Below are 26620 nucleotides of genomic sequence, written 5' to 3'. Positions count from 1 at the left end.
AGAGATGCTTTTAGTAGACACTCTTATCCAGAGCAACTTATAATCAGTGCATAGGAAAAAACACAGTAGACTCTCAAGTAGACTCTTCTGCTTATGACATGGGTAACACTTCCTAAAGTTGATCCTGTCCCATCCTAGGTATCTGAGCGAGGCTGAAGACCGGGCCCCCCTGGAAGAGTGGGCCTCATCCAGGATGGAGAGGGGGAGGGGGACGGAGAACGGCCTCACACCAGAGGAAGGGGACCTCGAGGGTCGCTACGACCACCACCACCCCGAGGCTTCTAACCGGGCCTCCACCACAATCAGGACAAAACAGAGTGGCCTCGCCGGTAGTAGGAAGTTGGATGAGGAAGAGGAGGAAGAAGAGGAGGAAGAAGAAGAGGATTTGGAAGGGGAGAGCATTAGTCCTGGGGATTCTCCTAGAGAGCATGGGATGAGGATGTCTCTCACCATGTCACCTTCCCTCGGCTCTGACCGTCTAACCAGAGGGGAGGAAGGAGTGATGGGGGACTAAACAACAACAACAATGTCATCCTGCAGAGTGAAGGGAAAAAGCGGTTCAACTAGACATGAAGGAAGTTGTTTGGGGGTCATAGGTTGGATGTCAAGTTCATATCACCTCTTTTATATAGTTCAAGGTCACGACCCCTGACCCTTGACTTTCAAGGGCCACGGACTGAGGACCATGTCCATGGAGAGGGTCATGTAAACAACAGCTCACACACCTCTTTAGGAACCCCTTTTAAACATCCTCCATTTTTATCTCTCTTCTTTTAATATTTACATCCCGGGAGTTCAGTGCAGTCCTCTCCATTTTCCCAACCAACCAAAACCCCCCTTGTACAAACACACAGTACAGTGTAGGACTTTTGAGGCCTTCTCTTCTATATTTCAACGGTACCTGTTTTCCATTCCATCTCCTACCAAGAGGGCTAATTGTGATGATTTGATCAAGATTGTCCTCTTGCTGCTGTGAGTCTTAATATTAGTATGTGAGCAAAAAGAAACTGTGACCTCCTACTATTCCAGAGAACACAAAAAGGATTTTATCAGACCTTATACTTCATGTTTCGAGAATAATAATACTTATAAGAGTAACGTTGTTGATTAGTTATACAACCCACCGCTGTGAATGGAGGAAATCTTTAGCAGAACAAGTGTCAAAATAAGCCAAACTTCATCACAACTGCCGTTTAAATAAGATACCACTTCTTGACACTTTCAAGGTCATATTATGGTCTGTTCAATAGCACCGACTCGGAACCGCGGTTCAACCCGGAACCATTCAAGCTGTCAACTCAAGCTAAGCTATCCAGCTGTCTGCAACAACAACAAAAAACACAACAGGAGCAACTTTTTAACAGACAACTATTGACATGACAATGATCAAGGACAAGATGATCCTCTGCCTCTCATTGGTCGGATGGCTGTTCCAAGGTCACCACGGGAACAGAGGAGCAGTTTGTCATTTCCTGTTTTCCCCTCAGTTTAGTGCCTGTCAATGTATGGTATGTCGTCAAGGGAGATCTACAGTATAGACCAGTGTTTCTGGGCTCTTATAGAACAATGATATCTGAGTATACAGTATAAAGCTAAAGTATATATGTTTAAAAAATGGTTCTAGGGTATTGTGAATAGAAAGCTGTAGTGGTATACAAAGTGGTGTGGATCTGTCTCTCGTTACAAGAGACCGATAGCATCTCTCTGTGGCTTCTGTGAAAAGAAAAAGATAAAGCACTTAGTTGATGATGATGAAACAATAGATATACATATGAATCAAAAGAGATCAAGGCGAAAGGTCAAGAAGTGAAAATGTAGGTGAAAGGTCAGAGGTCAGTGTTTACAGCAGAAATGCCAGCATGTTCAGAGTCGGACGTGGGATAGCGGTTATTTCTTACGTTGTCGTGGTGACCAACTGACAACTGAACAAACAGAAGACTGTTTTGGGGGACACGGCACCGACAGACAGACTGTGCATCCCGAACACAATCAGCTGACACGTCTGGTCAGGTGACCAAGGCTCCACGACCGTGTCACACTCTTTCATTTCATTCCTTTTACCAGAAAAATTTTAAAAAACAAGGGGGAGGAAAAATGGAGAGAAAAGAGTAAGTTCCCTCACAGAGCGGGGGACCGAAGCTGAGAAAGGAAATTGTTGTACTCTTGGGGTACGCCGTCTTTTAGATGACTAGATTCATTTCTTTTTAAGAGAAGAAGAAGAACAGTAGAAAAGAGTAAGCATTAAAAAAAACTAACAAATCCATAGATACATTCCGGTAGAATGTGTGTGTAGCTTTTGTAAAGACAAGAAGATAAGAAAAAAATCCCTTTGTTTATTTTCATTTCAAGAAGAGAAGCTTACAGAGAAGGTTATGAATATAGGTAATAATAATAAATATAAGGCTTGTTGTTGTGAGGAAAACACTAGTTGGAATGTCTGTCTATCAGGGTTAGGGTCAATTCCATTTCAATTCCAGTCAATTCAGAAAGTCAACCCGATTCCAATTCCAAATTTTCCCCATTGAAGAGAATTGGAATTTCAGTTTACTTCCTGAATTGACTGGAATTTAAATGGAATTGACCCCAACCCTGCTGTCTATAAAGAGCACTGTGCAAGGTTTATCATTTCCCAAAGTAGTCATTTTATTTTGACTTTATCAATAGACCAAACCTATATCTTATGAAAAAGGAATGAGTCACATTCTGTTGGAGGTAACAGCTGCCGTTTCCATCCCCTCGCCCGATAAATCAATCAATCAATCAATAATCAAATCAATCAATAATCCAATCAAAACTTTATTGTCATGTTATTATTAAGTGCTTGTATGAGATTCAAGTTGACATCACAAAATATAATTTGATATCAAAATATGAACCTATACCTAGTATCACATACCATGGCCATGGTATTGTCTTAGAGCATCATACCACACACAGTTCTGCACACAGTGAACATGCAAATATAAAAAATCCCTACTCATGATTGTAAACATCACTAAACTATTTGATTGGATAAGTCCTGCCTTCTCGCCCTCTTTGCCCATTGGTTGACGGCGAGAGCCTGGGATCGGAACCGCAGCCTTACTTTTGGTTTACGTGTTTTACTTCTATCCTCATTAGAGCGCCTTATATGAGTTTAGAAGTTCCCTAAGTGGTGTTTCCTTAAAGACAGGCTACATCCATAACTGCATTCTATTCCCTATATAGTCCATTACTTTTGACCAGGACCATTGAGCCCCGGTCAAAACTAGTGCTATGAACCCTGATCGAAAGTAGTGTACTATTTAGGGAATAGAGTGCCCGTTTGGATGTAGACTGTAGTGTCAAAGCCACCGTGCCTTCTGTGTCAAGCACTTCCTGGATTTGGTATTTTGTAAGCTCACCAAAAGCACTTAGCCCACATCTGTCTCTCTTTTCTCTCTCTCTCTCTCTCTCTCTCTCTCTCTCTCTCTCTCTCTCTCTCATCCTCTCTCTCTCTCATCCTCTCTCTCTCTCTCTCTCTCTCTCATCCTCTCTCTCTCTCTTTATCTCTTTCTCTCTCTCTCTCTCTTTATCTCTTTCTCTCTCTCTCTCTCTCTCTCTCTCATCCTCTTTCTCTCTCTCTCATCCTCTCTCTCTCTCTCTCTCTCTCTCTCTCTCTCTCTCTCTCTCTCTCATCCTCTCTCTCTCCTCTCTCTCTCTCTCTCTCATCCTCTCTCTCTCTCATCCTCTTTCTCTCTCTCTCTCTCTCTCTCTCTCTCTCTCTCTCTCTCTCTCTCATCCTCTCTCTCTCATCCTCTTTCTCTCTCTTTCTCTCTCTCTCATCCTCTTTGTGACCTCCAATTTTGTTCTGTCTACTCCCTCCCCCTTTCAATCCCTTTATCCTTTCATGTCTGTGTGCATGTCTCTCTCTCTTCTCTACCTCCCTTCCGTACCCTCTCTCTCTCTTCTTCCTCTCTTCTGTAACCTGTCACTCTCTCTCTCTCTTCTCTACCTCCCTTCCGTACCCTCTCTCTCTCTTCTTCCTCTCTTCTGTAACCTGTCACTCTCTCTCTCTCTTCTCTACCTCCCTTCCGTACCCTCTCTCTCTCTTCTTCCTCTCTTCCGTAACCTGTCACCCTCTCTCTCTCTTCTTCCTCTCTTCTGTAACCTGTCACTCTCTCTCTGTGGCACCATTAGAAGGTGATGATGTGTACTATCTGGTATTGAGGCCTTTTATTCTTAGATTTGTATTGTCAGTTTGTGTGATGTTCGTACGTTTGTTTGACATTTGATGCCTGATGAGATGGAGTAACATGATGAGATGGAGTCTTCTTCTTATAATTATTATTATTATTGGTTTGGCATTATTATGGAGAAGAAAGAAAGAAAAAAAGAAAAAAATGTGTTGTTTAATGTTGTACAGAACATTATAGCACTAGAGATGTTGTGTTTTTAAAAAGAGAGCATAAACCCAAGTGCTTGTCCCGCCCACTCCTCCCTCCCATTGGCAGATAGGACAAGTGCCCTGCCAACGATAGGAGAAGTGACCTAACATGTTCGATCCAATGAATCTAATCCACATCGTACTCTTAAATTACCCACAGAATATGTCATATTTTTATTTAAATGCTTTAACCAGGCAAGTCAGTTAAGAACAAATTCTTATTTACAATGACGGCCTACCCCAGCGATGCTGGGCCAATTGTGCGTCGCCCTATGGTACTCCCAATCACGGCCAGTTGTAATACAGCCTGGAATCAAACCAAGGTCTTTAGTGACGCCTCTAGCACTGAGATGCAGTGTCTTAGACCACTGCACCAATTTGGAGCACTATATATAATGTGATAATATGTGATAATATCAATGTCCCAGACAGGCAACAGGCAATCTTAAATATTTCCTCAATTGCTTTTTGCACTGAAAATCTCCCTGAAACATGCTTGAAATATTTTAATTGGTTCCTAGCTACACTCACCAGACAGTTTATTAGGTACACCTATCTAGCACCAGTTCAGACCCCCCTTTTCCTCCAGAACTGACTAAATTCTTGGGTCATTCTACAAGGTGTCAGAAATGTTCAAAAGGAGATTGGTCCATGCTGACACGATGGCATCACGCAGCTGCTGCAGATTGGACGGCGGTACAGCCTGTTCCTTCTCACCCCAAATGTGTTCTATTTGGTTGATGTCTGGGGACTGCGCAGGCCACTCAAGTACAACTCACTGTCATGTTCCAGGCAATGTTTTTCCACTCCTCAGTTGTCCAGAGTTGGTGATTGCGTGATCACTGGAGCCGCTTCTTCTTGTTTTTAGCTGATAGGAGTGGAACACTTGGTGGTCGTCTGCTGCAACAGCCCATCCGTGACAAGAAGTTGTCCGTTCCGAGATGCCGTTCTGCACACCACTGTTGTTGTCTGTTTTTCGGCCCACCTGTTAGTTTGCATGATTCTTGCCATTTTCCTTCGAGCTCTCATCAACGAGCTGTTTTTGCCCACAGAACTATCGCTGACTGGATGTTTTTTTTATTTGTAGCACCATTCTCAGTAAACCCTAGACACTGTCATGCCTGAAAAGCCCAGGACGGCAGCCGTTTCTAATATATTGTTTCTGGCATGTTGATCATATCACGCACAAAGTTGCTTAGGTCACTCGTTCTGCCCATTCTAACGTTCAGTCGAACAGTAACTGAATGCCTTGGTGCCTGTGTGCCTGATTTATATAGTAAGCCATTGCCACATGATTCACTGTCTATAGGAGCAATCCATTTTGTACCTAATAAACTGTCCAGTTAGTGTATATTGTTGACCCTTAATTTCTTAGTTGTTTTTTTCAAAGAAAAAAAAACTATAGTGGTGTGTGAGGGCATCCTATAGTGATAGGGCTGTGTCCCAAATGGCACCATATTCCCTATTAAATGCCCTGCTTTTGACCAGGGCCATAGGGCTCTGGTCTAAAGCAGTGCACTATAGGGTGCCATTTGGTCCAACACCACTGTGTTGGAGAGGTGGAGGGAAGTGCTGGGTTTGGGCTCTTGTGTAGATTACTGCCATTGCAGTGAGGGAAAAATGTACCTAACATAGTAGTAACTAATAATATGAGTTTGTGGACAGATTTAAAAAGCAACATTAGAGATGAATAAACGCAAAGAAAAACAAGGTTTGATGATTTCTTTTTGTGAGTCCTGTGTCATTCTCTAATGCTCTCTTACAGTGTTGTTATCTCAAAGTCAGTACCTGAGAAGGTTTGAAGGGGGACAAAGGTCAAGAAAAAGACAGAACACAAAGAAAGAAACCTTGAGAGGAACCAGAGCCCGTATCCACAAAACCTCTCGGAGTCGGAGCACTGATCTGGGATCAGTTCTTCCTTTTGGATCATAATGAATAATAGATATTATATGTATCACGCAGGACATGAACCTGGGTTCATCACTAGTTTGGAAATTTGTAGGCGGGGCTACCTCATCACATGTCCCTGACCGAATCAAGTGTGTTACATAAGAACAGATCCTAGATCAGCAGTCCTACTCTCAGATGCATTCAATTATATGTAGGGTTACAACATAAGATTAAAGCTGCAAGCAGCATTGCCGGGGTTCAGCTGTGTGCCCAATGTGCCACCATTAGGACAAGTTGGACACATTGCCCTAGTACGAGTTAATTCTGTACTATTTCAAATGCTTGCCAAATATCAGAAGTCAAAATCAAACTGATCATGCAATATTATTTGCTTTTTATGTATTTTGGACCATTTTCAATGATGTGGACTAATTTAAACATCTTCTCCAGAACCGCTGGACCGATCAGAACCAAATTTGGTATATAGCAGCTATGAATTTGGTATATAGCATCACAATTTGGTATATTGTATCACCATTTTCCAAAACTAGCTGAAAAAGTATGGCCGCTATGAGGCAATGAGCTTGAATAAATGATTTTACCTGTCCAACAGCACCACAATGTGGACAAACTCAACCATATTTTACACGTTAGCTAGACTATCCTTGAACGTGTGTGCCAAATTTCATCACTTTGAGTCAAACAGATCAAGAGATATAAAAATGTGCCCGTTATAGCGCTACCATGTGGTCAATATGAATGTGCTGAGCTATGTTCACTCTTCACACTTTTTGGAACACGTGTACCAAGTTTCGTTACAATACAAATATATGTGACTGATTTATATACATTTATTTGACAAACCACGCCCACGTGAATGTTTATTGGCCATTACGGCCATGTTGTTTGATGTACTAGCCTGGGTTGTAGTGTGTTAACTGACCTTGGTCCATAGATGCCATATATCAAGTTTTGCAAAGATCGGTCATTCGGTGCCAGAGTAGCATTTGAAGTGTTTTTGACAACATTCAAAATGATGGAGAATCCACCAGGGTGGACTTTATGGGTTCTTGAGGCAAATCTGTTCAATGTGAGGAAATGATGGACAAAATGTCATGAATCTAGGTCAAACGGGGTGCAGAGGCTGATCTTTCAAACTTTGCATTTTTTATTGCTTGTTAAAGCGACACCATGTGGCCAATTGGCATGATATTGCATGAGAGGGTGTGGCCCTTGGGACTTTACCATGTTGCTAAATTGCACAATCCTGGGCCTTTTAATCTCACTGGAATTTGCTTATTTCCCACCGAAACGGCAGAAAAATGAACATATTAATAACAATAATCAACTGGACCGCTGGACCGATCTGAACCAAATTCGGTAAATAGCATCAAAAGCACTATTTTCCAAAACTCTACAATAACAATAATGCACGGCAACAAACACAACAGGGTTTCACCAGCTTTGCTGCTGAACCCCTAATTAACACACAAGATTAAAACTTGATGGGACTTCACCATGCCTTCACTAAAGGGTTACGACATCCATGTGACTATACACTGTTGAACCATCATGGCGCAGTGTGCCATGATAAATGATATTATCATATGAGAGTGTCTAGTCATACTGGCCTATAACAGTGGTGGCCTATAACAGTGGTGGAGCACCGGAGGACTCCACCCTTCACCTCTCACAACTTGGGAACATCCAAAATGGCACCATATTCCCTAATTAGTGCACTACTTTTGAACAGGGCTCGTGAGGCTCTTGTCTATAGTACTATATAGTGCCATTTGGCATGCACGTCTTGACTGTAAAAATAGACGGTGGAGCTCTATCGTCCTCTAGTGGGTATAACAGGCACATCTAGATTCTCAGGTATCATTAATGTGATTATGTGACTGGAGGGATATGAATGTGATTATGATAGAGGGGGGCCACGCTGTCTGTTTTCCTGGCTGATACAATTAAAACATCGTAAGGAAAATGTGTGGTTCCCATTCCTCTAAGGGGAACGATAGCACAATGTAGGTCCAATGGTCACGTACCCACACATTTTCCTGACATAGGATGAACAGAACATATATTAGATAGCATCACTGTATGTCATTAAATATGATACGACGATTGATGATGTCATGTCGGCCTATTTTGAGATCTATGCTTCTCATAGCGCATGCACCAGTCATCAAATATGACGCATTTTTGGAGTTCATCTCAATGGTGTAATTTTTACATTAAAATCTGACAAAACTTCTCTAGTTTTAATTGTTTTGTTGGAAATGTTACTTTATCTATTCCCAAGTTATTTATTCAAAGATTCATGTCCAGGAGTAAGCGTCAGCGCATCACCGCTCAGTTGGCACAAGGGCAAGTCTCCAGTGAGTGGGTGAGAGCGCTCTTTAGTGGGCGAGCAAGAAAGAGTAGAAGAGGGGGTGGGGGGAGGCAGAGAGGTACCGAAGATTCTGACGTCCTCTGTTGCACAAAACCGCACTGCTTGCTCTGACTGCACTGTCCATGCTGCTGTATCCTAGACTGTCTGCTTGAGACGGAGTCCGTTTACTCCACTCTACACCCGACTCTTCTGTCTTTGGCGCATCCTTTTAGTTTATCTTTAAAACCTTTGATCGACTGAAGTGTTTTTCCAAGGAAAGATACCGTTGAAACTGCCAGTATAACCGGTTATAAAAACGTGAAGAAGTCACTTGTTTGAATAACTCTCTCCCCACTGCACGTACTCAACATGAGCGAGGTAGGTGTGCAGATCAACTATATCTGTTTCTAACAGTTGGAGCCGCAGTTGTTGTTAGAATATATTAATGAGGTGATTATTATTATTCTGCCGTTATTGTACTGATTGGGTTTAAGGCTATGCGCTATGAGAATGCACAATATAACTCCCATTTGTTATTAAATCCGCACCATTCAATAAATCCCATGGTTATGCTTGGATGGAAATTATAGCCAATGTTTGATTCACTTTAACATGGGAACGTATTCATTTGTACCCTGCTCACATAACTGTCTATCTTAGTATCTTTAAGATGATACCACCATGACACACCGCACCTCCACCCCATGGCCGCAACCCATGCAAGGTGCGGTAAAAACATTTTTAAAAGTCTCGTTTTCAGAGCGCAGCTCTGTCTCCATCTTCTTGCGACTATTGTTTGGCTCCGGTCCCAAATCAAACGGGCACTGTACCGAGAGCGCGAGGCGAGAATCACTGGACGTCCGCACACAAATACCTGGCTGTTACCGGTTCTACGTTGTAGACTACCGAGGCCTGCATCGCCGATGGGCATTGTGAACAGCCGTTCAAGCCCAGTGATGGGTGGCAAAAGTCTCCTCCGCCGCCGGTGTGAATTGTCACCCAGATGTCAGACACACCTGTTTCTCTGGAATAGAGATGATTTTATTACGAACCATCTGGGCTATATGACTACGCGGTCTATCATGGACTTAAACCATGATGTAGCACGTCCATTTCTTTTCTAATTGATCAAATCAACTTTAGTCTTTATGGTTTAGCCTACCTGTTTTGTCTCTGGAATCCATTTATTAAGAAGTAAATGTAATTTGCCATTTGACTATTCAACATGTTATTATTAGGCCTACAGTAATCGAGACTAAATTGGACACCCTTTATAATGTTTCAGACTCGTAAGTGGCACCCTATTCCCAGGGCTCATAGGATGCCAATGAGCCCTCGTCGAAAGTAGTGCACTAAATAGGGAATACCATTTGGGACATATCCAAATATTATAGTTGTTTGCTTTGGTTCTTGGTTAATCTGTTTTTCACTTTTAGTTAATGGTTTATATAGGATCATATACTGTATGTTCACGTATTAGAGATATTTTTTTTACCTTTATTTACCTAGGGAAGTCAGTTAAGAACAAATTCTTATTTACAATGACAGCCTAGGAACAGTGGGTTAACTGCCTTGTTCAGGGGAAGAACAACAGATTTTTACCTTGTCAGCTCAGGGATCTTTCAACCTTTCAGTTACTAGTCCAAAACTCTAACCACTAGGCTACCTGCCACCACATAATTCAGGTTTGAAATGTTCTTGAACTACAATTATTCATATCTTTCAAAGTTTGCCTACAACTTATTAAGAGCAATAATCACAATACTTATTAGTGACACTATTAATCGGTTTTGCCATTTCGATTTTAATAAATATTTTTATACTGAACAAAAATATAAATGCATCATGCAACAATTTCCTTGTTTTTACTGAGTTACAGTTCATATAAGGAAATCAGTCACTTGAAATAAATGCATTAGGCCCTAATCTATGGATTTCACATGACTGAGATATGCATCTGTTGGTCACATATACCTTTGAAAAAAATGGGCCTCAAAACTGGCCTCAGGATCTCGTCACGGTATTTTTGTGCATTCAATTTGTCACTGATAAAATGCAACTGTGTTCATTGTCTGTAGTTTATACCTGCCCATACCATAACCCCACCGCCACTATGGAGCACAACATAGACATCAGCAAACCGCTCGCCCACACAAGGCCATACATGTGGCTTGCGGTTGTGAGACCGGTTGGACGTACTGACAAATTCTCTAAAATTACATTGGAGGTGGCCTATGGTAGAGAAATTAACATTCAATGCTCTGGCAACAGCTCTGGTGGATATTCCAATTCCATGCTCCCTCCAAACACATCTGCGGCATTGTGTTGTGCACAAACTGCACATTTTAGGCCTGTTATTGTCCCAGCACAAGGAGCACCTGTGTAATGATCATTCTGTTTAATCAGCTTCTTGAAATGCCACACCTGTCAGGTGGAAGGATTATCTTGGCAATGGAGAAATGCTCACTAACAGGGATGTAAACATATTTGTGCAGAACATTTGAGAGAAATAAGCTTTTTGTGTGTATGGAAAATGTATTGGATGTTCAATTTCAGCTCATGAAACATGGGACCCAGACATTTCAATGCTCTTTTTATAGTTTTGTTCAGTGTATATGGACAGGGGGAGGGATCTGAACCTTGATCAGCACTCCTACTCTGAGTCACTTTGTGAATACGGGCCCTGCACTGCAGTCGCACTGTTGGCTAACTTACTCCGTGCCACTTGGTGCTCTTGTGGTTGTGTTGGATAAGTAGTGTGGACAGATGGCTCTTCTATTTGCCACCATTTCGCGACCCCCCTGTCGGCTTTATCTTTTTTTCAAATCTACTTTCCACCCAAGGCTGACATGTTTTATGGTGTTCCTGCTATTCTTCATCCCTTTAGTAAAACCACACAATATTCCCCTTAGCAACAGCGCGAGAACATACTGTACAGCCAGGGTATTAAAACTCGTGCGCACATATCCGGGAGCGCCAATATGCGCGGCGCATTTGCAAGCCTCTGAAGACAAGAGTTGAGTAGCATGCAATGAAACGAGTTGCCTTATGTAAGTTATGTTTGGCGCCAGAATTGACACAGCTGCTTGTTTTGAAGACTTTCTTTTCATTTTGTACTTGTCGCCTCTCTTGTCAAGTTCAGACTCGTTGGAATTTGTGAGTGATTATTTATTCATAAAATATAAAATTATATAGACTAGGCTGTAGCACAGATATAAGAAATTACATTTGCGCAACTGTCGCAAGTGCCTGCAGGCAGCCTACACACGCACACATGCTTGCAATTAACAGTTAGCAGGTTTCCTCCTCACTAAACACGTTCTATTTTAATCATGTGCGGCTAATTAGCAGGTCTTAATTGCAGCGCGAGGCCAATCCTCCAGCCACTGAGGCAAAAAGTGAAAAAGTGCCAATCCCCCCTCCATCTCTCAACCTATCCCCCCTTATCTCTCTGCCTTCCTGACTCTATCTCTCCCCCTCTCGTCTTCTTGACTGGGATGTTAGAATATTATTGGCTTTTCGCTCGGTCCCCTCCTCTTCTCCCTCTCCCCGACAGGGAGATAATCCCTTTATTTCTATCTATAAATAAAGACATTTTACTGCTGAGGAGGGTAGTTCCTCTTTCTCTCTCCTCTCCCGTGGACCCGATGCGGTTTTATGCCTTCCTGTAGGCTTATACACTACTATTCAAAAGTTTGGGGTCACTTAGAAATGTTCTTGTTGTTGAAAGAAAAATACATTTTTTCCCACTAAAATAACATCAAATTGATCAGAAATACAGTGTAGACATTGTTAATGTTGTAAATGACTATTGTAGCTGGAAACGGCTACAGAGGCCCATTATCAACAAGCATCACTCCTGTATTCCAATGGCACTTTGTGTTAGCTAATCCAAGTTTGACATTTTAAAACGCTAATTGATCATTAGAAAACCCTTTTGCAATTATGTTAGCAAAAAGAAGCAATAAAAAAGAAGCAATAAAAAGAAAGAAGAATAAAGCAATAAAATTGTCCTTCTTTAGACTAGTTGGATAAGTCCATGGAGAACAAGAGCATCTCTCCCCCCCGCAGCTACTTGCTCGAGCCTTCCCAGCTTCTCCTTCACCCAAATCCAGATAGCAGATGTTCTGAGAGAGCAGAACCTGGACCCGTACAAATCAGCTGGGCTAGACAATCTGGACACTCTCTTTCTAAAACTATCTGCCGCCATTGTTGCAACCCCTATTATCAGTCTGTGCAACCTCTCTTTCGACTCTGTCAATCACCGTATTATTATCGGCAGACTCAACAGCCTTGGTTTCTCAAATGACTGCCTCGCCTGGTTCTCAGTTCGAGTTCAGTGTGTCAAATCGGAGGGCCTGTTGTCCGGACCTCTGGCAGTCTCTATGGGGGTACCACAGCGTTCAATTCTCGGGCCGACTCTTTTCTCTGTATATATCAATGGTGTTGCTCTTGCTGCGGGTGATTCCCCGATCCACCTCTACGCAGACGATGCCATTCTATATCTGGCCCTTCTTTGGACACTGTGTTAACTAACCTCAAACTGTCTCTAACCAGAAATGAAATAGGAGTGGGAGGCCCTGGTGTGCTCCCAGCATCCCGGAGTCGCCTCTTCACTGTTGACGATGAGACTGGTGTTTTGCGGTTACTATTTAATGAAGCTGCCAGTTGAGGACTTGTGAGGCATCTCTTTCTCAAACTAGACCCTGTAATGTACTTGACCACTTGCTCAGTTTCTATTCTGGTTAGAGCCAGTTTGTGCTGTTCTGTGAAGGGAATAGTACACAGCATTGTGCGAGATCTTCAGTTTCTTGGCAATTTCTCACATGGAATAGCCTTCATTTCTCAGAACAAGAATAGACAGACGAGATTCAGAAGAAAGGTCTTTGTTTCTTGCCATTTTGAGCCTGTAATCGAACGCACAAATGCTGATGTTCCAGATACTCAACTCGTCTAAAGAAGGCCAGTTGTATTGCTTTTTTAATCAGGACAACAGTTTTCAGCTGTGCTAACATAATTTCAAACAGGTTTTCTAATGATCAATTAACCTTTTAAAATGATCAACCTGGATTAGCTAACACAACATGCCATTGGAACACAGGAGTGATGGTTGCTGATAATGGGCCTCTGTATGCCTATGTAGATATTCAATAAAAAATCTGCCGTTTCCAGCTACAATAGTCATTTACAACATTAACCATGTCTACAGTGTATTTCTTATCAATTTGATGTTATTTTAATGGACAAAAAAGTAGCTTTTCTTTCAAAAACAAGGACATTTCTAAGTGACCCCAAACTTTTGAATAGTATTGTATATATTATTATTCTTACAGTAATGTCTCTTTTGTTGTACCAATACATGCATTTGTGGGCCTTGTATAACAGGTTGCGTATGCTTTGGGTCTATTCTTTATCCCCTCCAATATATCTTTAGTTGTGCTGTTTTTCTTAGAGATGTAGAGTGGTATTTGTGGTTCGATTAAAGACCAACACATGCTGTGAAAATTATGAAAATGAAAAAAATGATCCATAAAGGGCAGTTAAATGTCTAAAGTCAAACCTGTCATGTTTTCTTGTTCTCTCCCTTTGTCACTCCCTTCCCTCTCTCCTCTTTCCTATGCTCCTCCTCTTTAAGACCCCTTGTCTGTTTCTCTTCAAATCTCTCTCTCTCCATTTACCCCCCCTCTCTCCATCTCCCTCCCTCCCTCCCTCCCTCCCTCCCTCCCTCTCTCTCTCCATTTCACCATTTCAAACTGCATCATCAGACATCATACCAAATGGCACCCTATTCCCTACATAGTGCACTACTTCTGACCATAGCCTTGTGGGTGCTGGTCAAAAGTAGTGCACTTCGTAGGGAATAGGGTGTCATTTAGGACAAATCCATAATCCTTCATTTCCCAGGTGTCAGTCTATTTTTGAAGTACGTTACCAAATAGACTCCCTTCCATCCACCTACTTACAGTACTTACATAAAACTATTAACTGCACATAGTTTACATTAAGGGCCAATATTTCTGGTTGGAGAGCGAGGTAGCGAGCGTGGGTTGAAAGTCATCATCAGATCTTGACGTCTGGAGAAGGAGAGAGAGAAGGAGAGAAAGAGAGAGGGGGTAGACATAGTTAGAGAAGAGTATGAGAGAAAGAGACTGAGAAAGAGTGATGAAGAGCAATTGAGAGAGAGGGAGCTATATAGAGATAGAGAGAGGGAGAGGGTGGGGAGATAGAGATAGACAGAGGGAGAGGGTGGGGAGATAGAGATAGAGAAATAGAGAGGGAAGAGAGAGATAGAAAGATAAATAGTTGATCAGTATCAGATTGAGAGAGAAAAAGAGAGAGATGATCAGCTGATGACATTGCAGTATCAGATTGAGAGAGAGAGAGAGTGAGAGACAGAGAAAGAGATGATTAGGTGATGACATGGCAGTATCAGATTGAGAGAGAGAGAGTGAGAGACAGAGAAAGAGATGATTAGGTGATGACATGGCAGTATCAGATTGAGAGAGAGAAAGAGAGAGATGATCAGCTGATGACATTGCAGTATCAGATTGAGAGAGAGAGTGAGAGATGATCAGGTGATGACATGGCAGTATCAGATTGAGAGAGAGAGAGAGAGAAAGAGATGATTAGGTGATGACATGGCAGTATCAGATTGAGAGAGAGAAAGAGAGAGAGATGATCAGGTGATGACATGGCATTATCAGATTGAGAGAGAGGAAAATGTCAAATTGTCATTAGAGATCAAAAAGGAAAGGACTTTATTTGTATTATTTGACATCTTCAGAAAGAAAGTACAGGAGAGGGTATCAGAGTGACAGTCATTAAACATGCCTCATATCTGGATATTGAATTACATGATGCAAGGCAATGAAGAACAGTTTGTTCTTATGAAGAGAAAGGGGGAAGCCAATACCTTTTAAAACAGAAGAAACCGAGTGTTGACTAACTGGTCTATGGGGAGGTTCATATAGAGACGGTCAAAGTGGTTCAGGATGGAAAATAAAAGCGAGGACTGGAGTCCCTCAAAATGACATGTTCTGCAGTGAGAAAACAGCTTGGTGGATACAGAAGGCCTATACTGTAGAACAGTGTGTGTGTTTCCACGTTTTTGCGTGCTTTTGTTCCTGTGTGTGTGTGCTTACGCTCGTGTGTGTGTATGTGTCCATCTGGCTAAGTGCAGTTGGGAGCAGTGAGGATAACATACAGCAGTCCAGTATGTAGTCTGGAGGAGTGACAGACAGACAGCTGGTGTAGGACAGTTTACATCCCCATGAACAGCCGGCTGGATTATGAATTCAGTATAGATCTGGGCCAAATGGCCATACTACTGTAACACACAGCTGAACACAGAGTAAGGTTACAAAATCTCTCTCTTGCTTGTCTCGTTTGTCTCTCTCTCGCTTGTCTCGTTTGTCTCTCTCTCGCTTGTCTCGTTTGTCTCTCTCTCGCTTGTCTCTCTCTCTATCTCTCCTGAGCATTGTCCTATGGGCCATTTGGGACGCAGGCATAATCCTCCATCTCCCAGGTGTCAGTGTATTTTTGAAGTACGTTACCCAATAGACTCCCTTCCATCCACCTACTTACAGTACTTATATAAAACCATTAACTGGAAATAGTTTACATTGAGGGCCAATATTTCTGGTTGGAGAGCGAGGTAGCGAGCGTTGGTTGAAAGTCATCGTCAGATCTTGATGCCTGGAGCGAGAGAGAGGGGAGGGAGGGAGAGAGAGAAAGAGGGTGGGGGGTAGGGAGAGAGGGGCTGACAAAGAGAGAGAGATAAAAAGAGGGGATAGAGAGAGAGAGAGAGAGTAAGAGAGAGAGAGATCAGGTGATGATATGGCAGCATCAGATAGAGAAATAGAATAATGGCAAATTGTGATTATAGAAAAAAAAATAAAGAAAGGACATTATTTTGTGTTTATTTGTAATGTAACGAAATTAAGTAGCGGAGGAGAGTGTATCAGAGTGGCCATCCTTAACATGCTCCATATCTGAATATTGACTTACGTTATGCAAGACAATGCAGTTTGTCCTCTGATTGCTTCATTGCTTAAGTATGGAGAGCTAGACCTATTAAAACATAAGAAACTGAGTGTTGACTAACTGGTCTATTGAGTATTTGTGTTTGTTTTTATTAAGGATCCCCATTAGCTGCTACCAAGGCTACTCTTCCGGGGGTCCAGCAACATTAAGGCAGTTACAAAAAATTTAAAATATGACATTTCATAACACTTTACTCTATACATGTAGTGCGTTCCCTTAGGCCACTACACCACTATCACATATTTACAATACAACATCCATGTGTACATGTGTGTACAGTGTGTCTTATCATCTGTATGTGTGTCTATGCCTGTGTGTGTCTCTTCACACTCTCTGCTGTTCCATAAGGTGTATTTTTATCTGTTTTTTTTATCTGATTCTACTTGCTTACATCAGTTATCTGATGTTGAAGAGAGTTCCATGTAGCCATGACTCTAAATAGTACTGTGCGCCTCCCATAGTCTGTTCTTGACTGGATTGTGAATAGACCTCTGGTGGCTTGTCTTCTGGGGTGTGCATGGGTATCTGAGCTGTGTGCTAGTAGTTTAATCAGACATCTCGGTGGATTCAGCATGTCAACACTTCTTACAAAAACAAGTAGTTATGAAGTCAATCTCTCTTCCACTTTGAGCCATGATAGATTTATATGCATATTATTAATGTTAGCTCTCCGTGTACTTTTAAGGGTCAGCCGTGCTTCCCTGTTCTAAGCCAATTGTAATTTTCCAAGGTTTCTCTTTGTGGCACCTGAACACACGACTGAACAGTAGTCCAGGTGAGACAAAACTCACCTGGACTGTAGGACCTGCCTTGTTCATAGTGTTGTTCAAAAGGCAGAGCAGTGCTTCATTATGGACATACTTCTCCCAATTTTAGCTACTGTTGTATCAACATGTTTTGACCATGACAGTTTACAATCCAGGGTTACTCCAAGCAGTTTAGTCACCTCAACTTGCTTCATTTCCACATGATTTATTACAAGATTTAGTTGAGGTTTATGGTTTAATTAATGATTTGTCCCAAATATAATGCTTTTAGTTTTTGAAATATACAGGACTAACTTATTCCTTGCTACACATTCTGAAACTACCTGCAGCTCTTTGTTAAGTGTTGCTGACATTTCACACGCTGTAGTAGCTAACGTGTATAGTGTTGAGTCATCCGCATACATAGACCAGCTGGCTTTACTCAAGGCCAGCAGCATGTCCATGTCATTAGTAAAGATTGAAAAAAGTATGGGGCCTAGACAGCTGCCCTGGGGAATTCCTGATTCTACCTGGATTATGTTCAAGAGGCTTCTATTAAAGAACAAGTAGCTTTTTATCCACAATATAGCAGTAACACATACATTTTTCCATCATCAGACTAGCCACACTGAAGTCTAACAAAATTGCTCCCACTATCTTTTGATCATCAATTTCTCTTAACCTATCATCAGTCATTTGTGTAGGTGCTGTGCTTGTTGAATGTCCTTTTCTATAAGCCTGCTAAAAGTGTTTGTCAATTTGTTTACAGTAAAATAGCATTGTATCTGCTCAAACACAATTTTTCCCAAAAGTTTACTAAGGGTTGGTAACAGGCTGATTGGTCGGCTATCTTGTGTAGCGGAATTACTTTTGCTTTCCTCCCGGCCTGAGGGCACACGCTTTCTAGTAGGCTTAGATTGAAGATGCTCCTATCCACATTAGAGGTATACCGATTATGATTTTATTTATTTTTTCGCCGATACCGATTATTGGAGGACCAAAAAAAAGCCGATACCGATTAATCGGACAATTTTTATATATATATTTGTAGTAAATGACAATTACAACAATGCTGAATGAACAATAAAGACTTTTATTTTAACTTAATATAATACATAAACAAAATCTATTTAGTCTCAAATAAATAATGAAACATGTTCAATTTGGTTTAAATAATGCAAAAACACAGTGTTGGAGAAGAAGTTAAAAGTGCAATATGTGCCATGTAAAAAAAAAAATAGTTCCTTGCTCAAAACATGAGAACATATGAAAGCTGGTGCTTCCTTTTAACATGAGTCTTCAATATTCCCAGTTAAGACGTTTTAGGATGTAGTTATTATAGGAATTATAGAACTATTTCTCTCTAAACCATTTGTATTTCATATACCTTTGACTATTGGATGTTCTTATAGGCACTTTAGTATTGCTAGCCTAATCTCGGGAGTTGATAGGCTTGAAGTCATAAACAGTGCTGTGCATCCCAGCATTGCTAGGAGCTGCTGTTTGAATGAATGCTTACGAGCCTGCTGAACACACACACATATATATATATATATATATATATGAGCCTTTGGTCATTAATATGGTCAAATCCGGAAACAGTCATTTCGAAAACAAAACGTTTATTCTTTCAGTGAAATACGGAACGGTTCCGTATTTTATCGAACGGGTGGCAACCCTAAGTCTAAATATTACTGTTACATTGCACAACCTTCAATATTATGTCATAATTATGTAAAATTCTTGCAAATTTATTACGGTCTTTGTTAGGAATAAATGGCCTTTCAACAGTTCGCAACGAGCCAGGCGGCTCAAACTGCTGCATATACCCTGACTCTGCTTGCACTGAACGCAAGAGGTGACACAATTTCCTAGTTAATATTGCCTGCTAACAAGAATTTCTTTTAACTACATATGCAGGTTTTAAAAAATATATACTTATGTATTGATTTTAAGAAAGCCATTGATGTTTATGGTTATGTAAAATATTGCAACGATTGTGCTTTTTTTGCGAATGAGCTTTTGTTAAATCATCAAGTTGAAGTAGGCTGTGATTCGATGATAAATTAACAGGCACCTCATTGTAATATCATCAACCATCAACCATGTGTCATTAACTAGTGATAATGTGAAGATAGATTTTTTTTATAAGATAAGTTTAATGCTAGCTAGCAACTTACCTTTTCTCCTTGCAGCCACAAGGTCCTTTTGAAGCTGCACTCGCGTAACAGGTGGTCAGCCTGCCATGCAGTCTCATCATGGATTGCAATGTAATCGGCCATAATCAGGATCCAAAAAGGCTGATTACGATTGTTATGAAAACTTGAAATCGGGACCTAATCAATGGGACCACAGTGGAGATGGCGGAAAGCTTCAAGTTCCTCGGCATACACATCACTGACAATCTGAAATGGTCCAGCCACACAGACAGTGTGGTGAAGAAGGCACAAGAGCACCTCTTCAACCTCAGGGCTAAGACCCTCACAAACTTTTACAGATGCACAATTGAGAGCATCCTGTTGGGCTGTATCACCACCTGGTACGGCAACTGCAACGCCCACAACCGCAGGGCACTCCAGAGGGTGGTGTGGTCCACCCATTGCATCACTGGGGGCACACTGCCTGCCCTCCAGTATCCCTACAACATCCGATGTCACAGGAAGGCCAAACAGATCATCAAGGACATCAACCACTCGGTGATGTCAGAACAGGTGCATCAAATCAGGGACAGAGAGACTAAAAAACTAAAAAAGACTAAAAAAACAGCTTCTATCTGAAGGCCATCAGACCAAAAACAATCAATTAAAACAGCCATCACTAGCCGGCTACCACCCGACTACTCAACCCTGAACCTTAGAGGCTGCTGCCTTATTTACATAGACATGGAATCACTGCCCACTAACGGAACACTACTCTCTTTAATAATGCTTACGTACTGCTTTACTCATCTCATATGTATATTCTGTATTAAATTCCACTGTATTTTTTTATTTTTTTTATTTTACCCCCTTTTTCTCCCCAATTTCATGGTATCTAATTGTTAGTAGTTACTATCTTGTCTCATCTCTACAACTACCATACAGGCTCGGGAGAGACAAAGGTTGAAAGCCATGTGTCCTCCGAAACACAACCCAACCAAGCCACACAGCGCACATCCAAACCTGAAGCACCCATGTGTTGGAGGAAACACAGTGCACCTGGCGACCTGGTCAGCGTGCACTGCACCTGACCCACCAGAGGAGTCACTAGTGCACGATGAGACAAGGATATCCCTACCGGCCAAACCCTACCTAACCCGGACGACGCTAGGCCAATTGTGCGTCGCCCCATGGACCTCCCGGTCGCAGCCGGCTGCGACAGAGCCTGGGCTCAAACCCAGAGTCTCTGGTGGCACAGCTAGCACTGCAATGCAGTGCCTTAGTCCACTGCACCACCCAGGAGGCCTAAATTCCACTGTATTTTAATCAGTGCCACTCCGACATTGCTCATCTTAATATTTATATATTTCTTAATTCCATTCTTTTACTTTTGGATTTGTGTGGATTGTTGTGAATTGTTAGATGCTACTTCACTGTTGGAGCTAGGAAAACAAGCATGTGACCAATACAATTTGATTTGATCTGATTTTAATTTGAAGATGTGGCAAATAGGAATGGCAATATTGTCCGCTATTATCCTCAGTAATTTTCCTTCCAAGTTGTCAGTGGTTCATATAGAGACGGTCAGAGTGGTTCAGGATGGAAAATAAAAGCGAGGACTGGAGTCCCTCAGAATGACATTTTCGGCAGTGAGAAAACAGCTATGTGGATACAAGTTTTTGCGTGCTTGTGCTCGTGTGTGTGTATGTGTCCATCTGGCTAAGTGCAGTTGGCAGCAGTGAGGATAACATACAGCAGTCCAGTATGTAGTCTGGAGGAGTGACAGACAGACAGCTGGTGTAGGACAGTTTACATCCCCATGAACAGCCGGCTGGATTATGAATTCAGTATAGATCTGGGCCAAATGGCCATACTTACACAGCTAAACACAGGGTGTAGGGTTGCAAAATTCTGGTAACTTCACCCCCATTTGTTTGCTTTTTAATCCTGTTTATTCCCTCCCCATTCTGCTAATCTTGCATCCAGGATTTTTAGGATTATTACTTTTGGTTTTCATTTTGGGAAGGTTACCGGATTTTTGCACAGAATGATGAATACAGACAGTATAGAGCTGGGACGAATGGCCATACAAACAGATAACTGAACACAGAATGATGAATACAGACAGTATAGAGCTGGGACCAATGGCCATACAAACAGATAACTGAACACAGAATGATGAATACAGACAGTATAGAGCTGGGACCAATGGCCATACAAACAGATAACTGAACACAGAATGATGAATACAGACAGTATAGAGCTGGGACGAATGGCCATACAAACAGATAACTGAACACAGAATGATGAATACAGACAGTATAGAGCTGAGACCAATGGCCATACAAACAGATAACTGAACACAGAATGATGAATACAGACAGTATAGAGCTGGGACCAATGGCCATACAAACAGATAACTGAACACAGAATGATGAATACAGACAGTATAGAGCTGGGATGAATGGCCATACAAACAGATAACTGAACACAGAATGATGAATACAGACAGTATAGAGCTGGGACCAATGGCCATACAAACAGATAACTGAACACAGAATGATGAATACAGACAGTATAGAGCTGGGACGAATGGCCATACAAACTTCCCTATTAAGTGCACTAGTCCCCTGATCAAATGTAGCTCACTAAAGAGCGAATACGGTGCTATTTTGGATGCAGAGACAGTGTCAGTGTCAAACAGTGAGAAGTAAGGGACTGAAAGATAAAAGCCCTTACAACATACAGTAGAAAACTGATGAAACCTTGATGGAAAGAGATAGTATATTCCTAGAATAGAAAGCTTGTCCGGCTAAAGCATGTTGGCAGGGGGGAAAATTAAGCGATGTCTGTCTATCCCTCGGCTCCATTTTCCCAACCGTCTGTCTCGATAAGTAGGAATCTTCCGTTTTCATCCACTTGCTGTCTCCCTCCTTCCTTCCTCCATTCTCTCTCTCCCTCTCTCTCTCTGTCTCTCGTTTTCTCTCTCTCCAACACCTACAGCAGCTCCCAGGCAATCTGTCTCGCACCCCTCTCTCCCTCCCTCGTTTCACCTTTCCCTCCCCTCTCCTCTTTTTGGCCTTCTCTGTGCTTCATGTCTATATATTCATGGGTTACGGCGTTAGCAGCTACAAATAAGTAAGAAATCCTTGACAAGCAGGGAGGGAGAGAGAGTGCCATCTTCACTTGAGTTTTAGCCAGCCATCCATGTAAAGATGAGAATGTAGCAGAGAGAGGGTGTGTGTGTGTGTGTGTGTGTGTAATAGAGAGAGTGTGGGGGGTAAGAAGAGGAGTGGGAGGAGAAGAGGTAAAACGGAGGTCTATTCACAGTGGGAATGTGTTTATCGTGTGAGTTCTCTCTTTTCACTCTTCAACCTTACTCTCTTTTTTCTCCATTCCCGTCCCTGTGCTCTCTCTCTCTCTCTCTCTCTCTCTCTCTCTCTCTCTCTCTCTCTCAGCTCGTCATTCAAAGCCACCTCGCTGCAACCCAGATGCCTGCTTTTCTTCTCTCTCCCCACTCTCTTTCTCACTCAAGCCCCTCTCCTCTCCTGCTTTGTGTGTCAGTTTTTGTCTCCTCTGAGAGTGTGAGAGGAACAACACAGCATAGAGAGACAACCATTGCCTCCAGGCAGTGTGAATGTGTGTGTGTGTGTGTCTGTCAGTCAGAGAGGGAAGAAGGGGGGAAAGACAACGAAGAAGAGAACGATAGAGAATAGATGGAGGATATTGAACATAAAGCTATAGCTTAGTGACACTAACAGACCAGATTGTCATACTCTGTTATACTGGTCCAAATCTATACCAGTATCTATTTCAACATAATTTATATTCATACTAGATAATGATTGTCAGCTTAAGACCTATAGCACAGACAGACAGATGATATAACATTATGGCATTGTTGCAGATACGCGTTCCAAAGCCAAGGGTGCTTTTCACTCTTCAGCTAAGCATCCTGTGTCTCTTTCACACTTGCTATTACCGCCACCCTTCCCTCCCTCCTTCCCTTTCTCATCCGCCGCAGCGCTGACAGTGATTGGGAGAGTCAGTGAGAGGCGAGTACAGGAATAGAGCAGTGATGTTTTTGATGAGAGCTGTGCTTTTTCAGTGAAAGGCCGATTTAATGCCGTCTGAAAGCCTCTGTATGTCCGCTCGTACTCTCTTTCTAACCAACGCTTACATTCTCTCTCTCCATTCCCCCCCATCTCTTTCTCCATCTCTCTCCATCCATCCATCCATCCCTCTTTCTCCCCATCTCTCTCTCTCCCTCCATCTCTTTCTCCATATCTCTCTCTCTCTCTCTCTCTCTCTCTCTCTCTCTCTCTCTCTCTCTCTCTCTCTCTCTCTCTCTCTCTCTCCCCCTCCATCTCTTTCTCCATATCTCTCCATCTCCCCCTCTCTCTCTCTCTCTCTCTCTCTCCATCTCTCTCTCTCTCCACGATACACAAACTCAGTCTTTGTCATTTACATGAGTTTCTACGATCTCTAAGGTGTCTCACACTAACTATTATGTTATTTCATCACTAAGGCCGGAGTGGCAGGCCTCATGTTTGCACCTCACGCTTAGCTGGAGATTGTTTTATGCACGATCCATTTCGTGCCTGCATCACAAGGCGTAATGAGGATGTTGGGGTTACGCAGGGACACAATACACACACACACAGCAGATGCGCTATCTCTCTGTATCCACCCTCTCCACCTTACCTCTCTCCCTGTCTTTCTCCCTGCCCGAGACGTATGCACATAAGCGCAGTACTTATAATAAGGAGACCTTAAAACAGAAAATGAGAGAGAGGGAGATGAGAGAGAGAGGGAAAGAGAGAGATAATGAGAGTGAAATGGGAAATGAAAGAGAGGGGAGATGAGAAATAGAGATCATAAAATTAGGTCACTTGTCACACACAGGGAGGGGTCAGCCAGGACGGTCTGGTGTCTTTTAATGTGCTTGAGGGAAAGGGCCTCATGTGTAAACCACACACTCATGTGCGCACACACACACACACACACACACACACACACACACACACACACACACACACACACACACACACACACACACACACACACAGAGACACTAAAGAGATTAAAGGGAAAAGGAGAGGGAAAAAAACATTATCTTGTTAAACCATCTATGTTCTCTGGTTCCATTGTGTCTCTGGGGATGTCACTCTCACAGACACTCCTGTTACCCACTCCAAGAGGATGTCACTCTCACAGACACTCCTGTTACCCACTCTAAGAGGATGTCACTCTCACAGACACTCCTGTTACCCACTCCAAGAGGATGTCACTCTCACAGACACTCCTGTTACCCACTCCAAGAGGATGTCACTCTCACAGACACTCCTATTACCCACTCTAAGAGGATGTCACTCTCACAGACACTCCTGTTACCCACTCCAAGAGGACTGTCTGTCCTCGTACATGTCTCTTGTATTCAGTCAGTTAATACTGGCAACTACATAGGTAATGTACAGGTAACTGCCATAAGAAAGGTAACACTTGAGTAAATGAAGGATACAACGTTTATTGAAAGAAAGTGCAGTTCACTTGAGGTTCCTTAGTTAATTAGGCAAGTAATGTGTGTGTGTGTGTCTCAGTCACCATATCTAAACCCAAATGAACACTTTTTGGAGATTTTGGAGTGGAGCATAAGTTTTCCACCACTACCAACAAAACACCAAAACATGGAATTTCTCATTGAAGAATGGTGTCGCATCCCTCCAATAGAGTTCCAGACACTTGTAGAATCTATGTGAAGATGCATTGAAGCTGTTCTGGCCCAATTCCCCATTAGGTCACTTTATGTTGGTGTTTCCTTTATTTTGGCAGTTACTTGTAGTTGGCACTAGTTGTGTTGCTGATAAAGGTATTACTGCTGATACTGGCTATGTAGTGATACTGGTTATGTAGTGATACTGGTTATGTAGTGATACTGGTCATGTAGGGATACTGGTTATGTAGTTGATACTGGTTATGTAGTGATACTGGTCATGTAGTGATACTGGTTATGTAGTTGATACTGGTTATGTAGTGATACTGGTTATGTAGTGATACTGGTTATGTAGTGATACTGGTTATGAAGTGATACTGGTTATGTAGTGATACTGGTTATGTAGTGATACTGGTTATGTAGTCGATACTGGTTATGTAGTGATACTGGTTATGTAGTGATACTGGTTATGTAGTGATACTGATTATGTAGTGATACTGGTTATGTAGTCGATACTGGTTATGTAGTGATACTGGTCATGTAGTGATACTGGTTATGTAGTGATACTGGTTATGTAGTGATACTGGTTATGAAGTGATACTGGTTATGTAGTGATACTGGTTATGAAGTTATACTGGTTATGAAGTTATACTGGTTATGTAGTGATACTGGTTATGTAGTCAATACTGGTTATGTAGTGATACTGGTTATGTAGTGATACTGGTTATGAAGTGATACTGGTTATGTAGTGATACTGGTTATGTAGTCGATACTGGTTATGTAGTGATACTGGTTATGTAGTGATACTGGTTATGTAGTGATACTGGTTATGACGTTGATACTGGTTATGTAGTGATACTGGTTATGTAGTGATACTGGTTATGTAGTTGATACTGGTTATGAAGTGATACTGGTTATGTAGTGATACTGGTTATGAAGTGATACTGGTTTTGTAGTGATACTGGTTATGAAGTGATACTGGTTATGTAGTGATACTGGTTATGTAGTGATAATGGTTATGTAGTGATATTGGTTATGTAGTGATACTGGTTATGTAGTCGATACTGGTTATGTAGTGATACTGGTTATGTAGTTCATACTGGTTATGTAGTGATAATGGTTATGTAGTTGATACTGGTTATGTAGTGATACTGGTTATGAAGTGATACGGGTTATGTAGTGATACTGGTTATGTAGTTGATACTTGTTATGAAGTGATACTGGTTATGTAGTGATACTGGTTATGTAGTTGATACTGGTGATACTGTGTGTTAGTTGAAGAATTCTGTTGTAGTTGACACCTCTTCTTTC

At 41.9% G+C, this 26620-nt stretch overlaps 1 protein-coding gene across 1 annotated transcript in view; it reads left to right on the top strand.

Moving 5' to 3' along the window:
* Positions 1-6115, top strand: part of LOC115122337 (zinc finger protein 219-like) — a 36686-nt gene extending 30571 nt beyond the window's left edge. Inside the window, 1 exon segment of the mRNA XM_029651543.2 lies at positions 139-6115. Within this exon segment, the coding sequence (XP_029507403.2) occupies positions 139-514 (376 nt within the window). The 3' untranslated portion in view covers positions 515-6115.
* Positions 6116-26620: the final 20505 nt, after the last annotated feature.

This window comes from Oncorhynchus nerka, linkage group LG12 (assembly GCF_034236695.1).
Source record: "Oncorhynchus nerka isolate Pitt River linkage group LG12, Oner_Uvic_2.0, whole genome shotgun sequence".
Classification (NCBI taxonomy): Eukaryota; Metazoa; Chordata; class Actinopteri; order Salmoniformes; family Salmonidae; genus Oncorhynchus; species Oncorhynchus nerka.
The sequence above is the reverse complement of the archived record's forward strand: the minus strand, read 5'-3'. Positions and strand labels throughout refer to the sequence as shown.